At 41.6% G+C, this 2,732-nt stretch overlaps 1 protein-coding gene across 1 annotated transcript; it reads right to left on the bottom strand.

Moving 5' to 3' along the window:
• Positions 1-1,123: 1,123 nt before the first annotated feature.
• On the bottom strand, positions 1,124-2,434 carry LOC134401951 (uncharacterized protein F54H12.2-like). The gene has a single exon (XM_063131349.1). It carries the CDS (start codon positions 2,432-2,434, stop codon positions 1,124-1,126), a length of 1,311 nt encoding a protein of 436 aa, XP_062987419.1.
• Positions 2,435-2,732: the final 298 nt, after the last annotated feature.

Raw genomic sequence — 2,732 nt, forward strand, 5'->3', positions numbered from 1 at the left:
CTGGAAAAAGGCTGTTGATTAATTTTATTGTCTGTTGGGATTTTTAATATTACAATGTAGGGTGTCTCAGAAGTATAGAGTTTATTATTGGCTGAGGTTACTTCAGGTCAAACAATACGGTGGTTCTCAGAAACACTGGTTCTTGCATTTTATCTTCTAATCAAGATTAAGTAAAATTATAACGATGAGTCTATCACCTAGCCGATGTCACCTTTTAAGCCTCTTAGAATGTTTCCCCTGAGAACAATGGATCGTCACATTTAGGACATTTCCCCATCACCCACCCCAGACTACGAATCTCAAAATGATGAGTCTATCACCTGGCCAGGTCACCTTTTAAGAATCTTAGAATGTTTCCCCTGAGAACAATGGATCGTCACGGAAACCTTTTAATCACATTCAGGACATTTCCCCATCACTCACCCCAGACTAGGAATCTCAAAATAAGGTGCTGTTTTTTTCCCCAGTCCTAAAAATAATTTTTTTTTTTAAAACATATTTATTTTGTGATATGAAACACCCAGCTATAAAAAAAGAAGAAGTCTTTTTTAAAAAACAACAACAACCCCCCTATTAGAGGTGGCTTTTATTGTGAAACTCATTACATGATATACAGCATTGTGATGTTTGGAACATATCTGATCTATGTCTGTACATATTCTTCTGGGTTTTTAAAGATTGCACCACCATCCGGTCATTTCTTTCCAAGTTTCGAGAATACAAGTCTTGAATCTGTCCAAATGTTAAACCCTTTGAGCGCTGTTGAAGAAAAAATATACAGTGGTACCCACAAACCATCGAATCTGGGGCTTGAACTTGTCTTGGTTGATACACAATCTTGGTTGCATTCTTTCTTAAAAATGACAAAATAGTTTTAGGAAATTGTTCATAGTTGGGGGGATGACCGTAGGAATCAAAAAATTCCCCTCCCGTGCCTTCTGTCAAGTAGATAGCCAACCAATGCTCTCCAGGTAATTTATGAGGATGTGTGTTCACCACCAATGATACAGGTCTCTGTTGTAACCGCAGTCTGGGTAGAATGTCGCAGGGAAACACGCCATAGAATGACCGTTTAGTATGGGGGTTTGAACTGAGTTCATGTGCTAACTGGATGCTATCCATGTTACATATAGTCAAAAAGAACACTACGTCGGTTATTAATCTGAATTAAGCTATCAAAAACGCCATAAACAATCATATTTATAGTGTCAGGCAGGGCTCTACTAAAGCGAAATTCCGCCCTCAGGTTTCCTGTTTTAATCAAAGAATAGTGGTCACCCCCCTCTTGATCGGGGGTTAGATCAAATGCAAACAGGGTGTAACCTCTGGCATACTCCTCACGGTTAATTAAAAGCGCCCGGTCTTTCATGTGTTTGCCAGCAGCCTGTACAAGGCTCATGTATTCTCTGACACAATTTCCGTCCTCAAAACACGGTTGAAAAGGTTTGGTGGGTATCTGTTCTCCATCCAGGTAAAGGGCCGCGAAATTGGTATTAAAATGTTGAAAATTAAATGGGTTTTTATGATAATCACCGCTATAAGCGTCATTGTCGACCATACCGATAATAACTTGCTTAGGTAATTGACCCAAAAACAGGTTTTCCTGATTGGCTACACGGCTCCCTCTAGGAATGCTAAACACTTTCATGCTGACACGGTCCACAGGATATTTGGCGTTAGAGGTCAGCAACGCTTCGGCATGGCCCAGACGTACACCTGGAGCTACTCTGACTTTTTTAACAAAAAGTGAGGCTGCCACAATTTGAAGTTTGAAAGGCCTAGCTGCAACGTCAGACATTAAGCAGAAGGCATCTTTGCTCCGGGTAAGTTTGATTTTCACATCAACCCCATTTAAGAGCAGCTTTTCTTGGAAAAACAGGTCGGAGTGGAGATGACCCAACAGATCTATCTTCCTGCTTTGCGCGGTCAGATTTGCCCTTCTAATAAAACCGGTATTATCTCCCTCCAGATCCGCAGATTCATGTTCGCCAGCGACATCTTTGAAAAACAAGGCTGTAGAGAATTGTGTCTCCAAGGTAGCCTGACTGTAGTTTAGCACAGCTTCAAAATACCCTCGATAGGGATAGGAATTGTTGCTTTGGCTTATTAAACGATCGCCAAGTGTCACATCCAGCTGACTAAAGAGGGATGCTATTGGATAATTCACCAGGCCTACCTCCTCATTTACAGCGAGGTTGGTTCCGTCAGGATTGACAATTTTGCAACACACATAAAGCAAAGTGTTATTTAAGTCCATATAATCTTCCCCATTCCCTGGAATGTAGAAATCCAGTGGTGCAGAGTCTGAAAGGGCAGAGAGAGGGGGTACCTCTATAAACAGGCTTCTCTCAATACTGGTCTGTGTTGGGCCAATGTTGAATAAATCAAGTTCAGATTTAGCGCATTCTTCAGAGCCGCAGTGGATGAAAGCCATGGCGATGATTTTAAAATATATCTCTTTTAGCTGTAACAGACCGTCGTCTCTTTGATACAACACGTCTCTTCTGACGTTTCTTTCCTCTTGGTCGTTTTCTTTTAAGGGGGAGGGGTGGTCCAACCAATCTAACCCGTGAGGCCTTTCTTTTTAGAGGGCCCCGCCTTTTAATGTACAGCAGGCCTGATCCGTCTTGCGGTGTTGGGGTGTTCACTCTGTTCAAAACCTCATGTGTAACATGTCCTATCATGTCTTTAGCAATATTACGTGCAGCAGTTTTTGCATGGGGTTTAATGAT

This window comes from Elgaria multicarinata, chromosome 1 (assembly GCF_023053635.1).
Source record: "Elgaria multicarinata webbii isolate HBS135686 ecotype San Diego chromosome 1, rElgMul1.1.pri, whole genome shotgun sequence".
Taxonomy (NCBI): domain Eukaryota; kingdom Metazoa; phylum Chordata; class Lepidosauria; order Squamata; family Anguidae; genus Elgaria; species Elgaria multicarinata.

Bases quoted from the DNA above. Each gene is read 5' to 3' on its own strand.
- LOC134401951 (XM_063131349.1), bottom strand. From the start codon at position 2,434: ATGGCTTTCATCCACTGCGGCTCTGAAGAATGCGCTAAATCTGAACTT.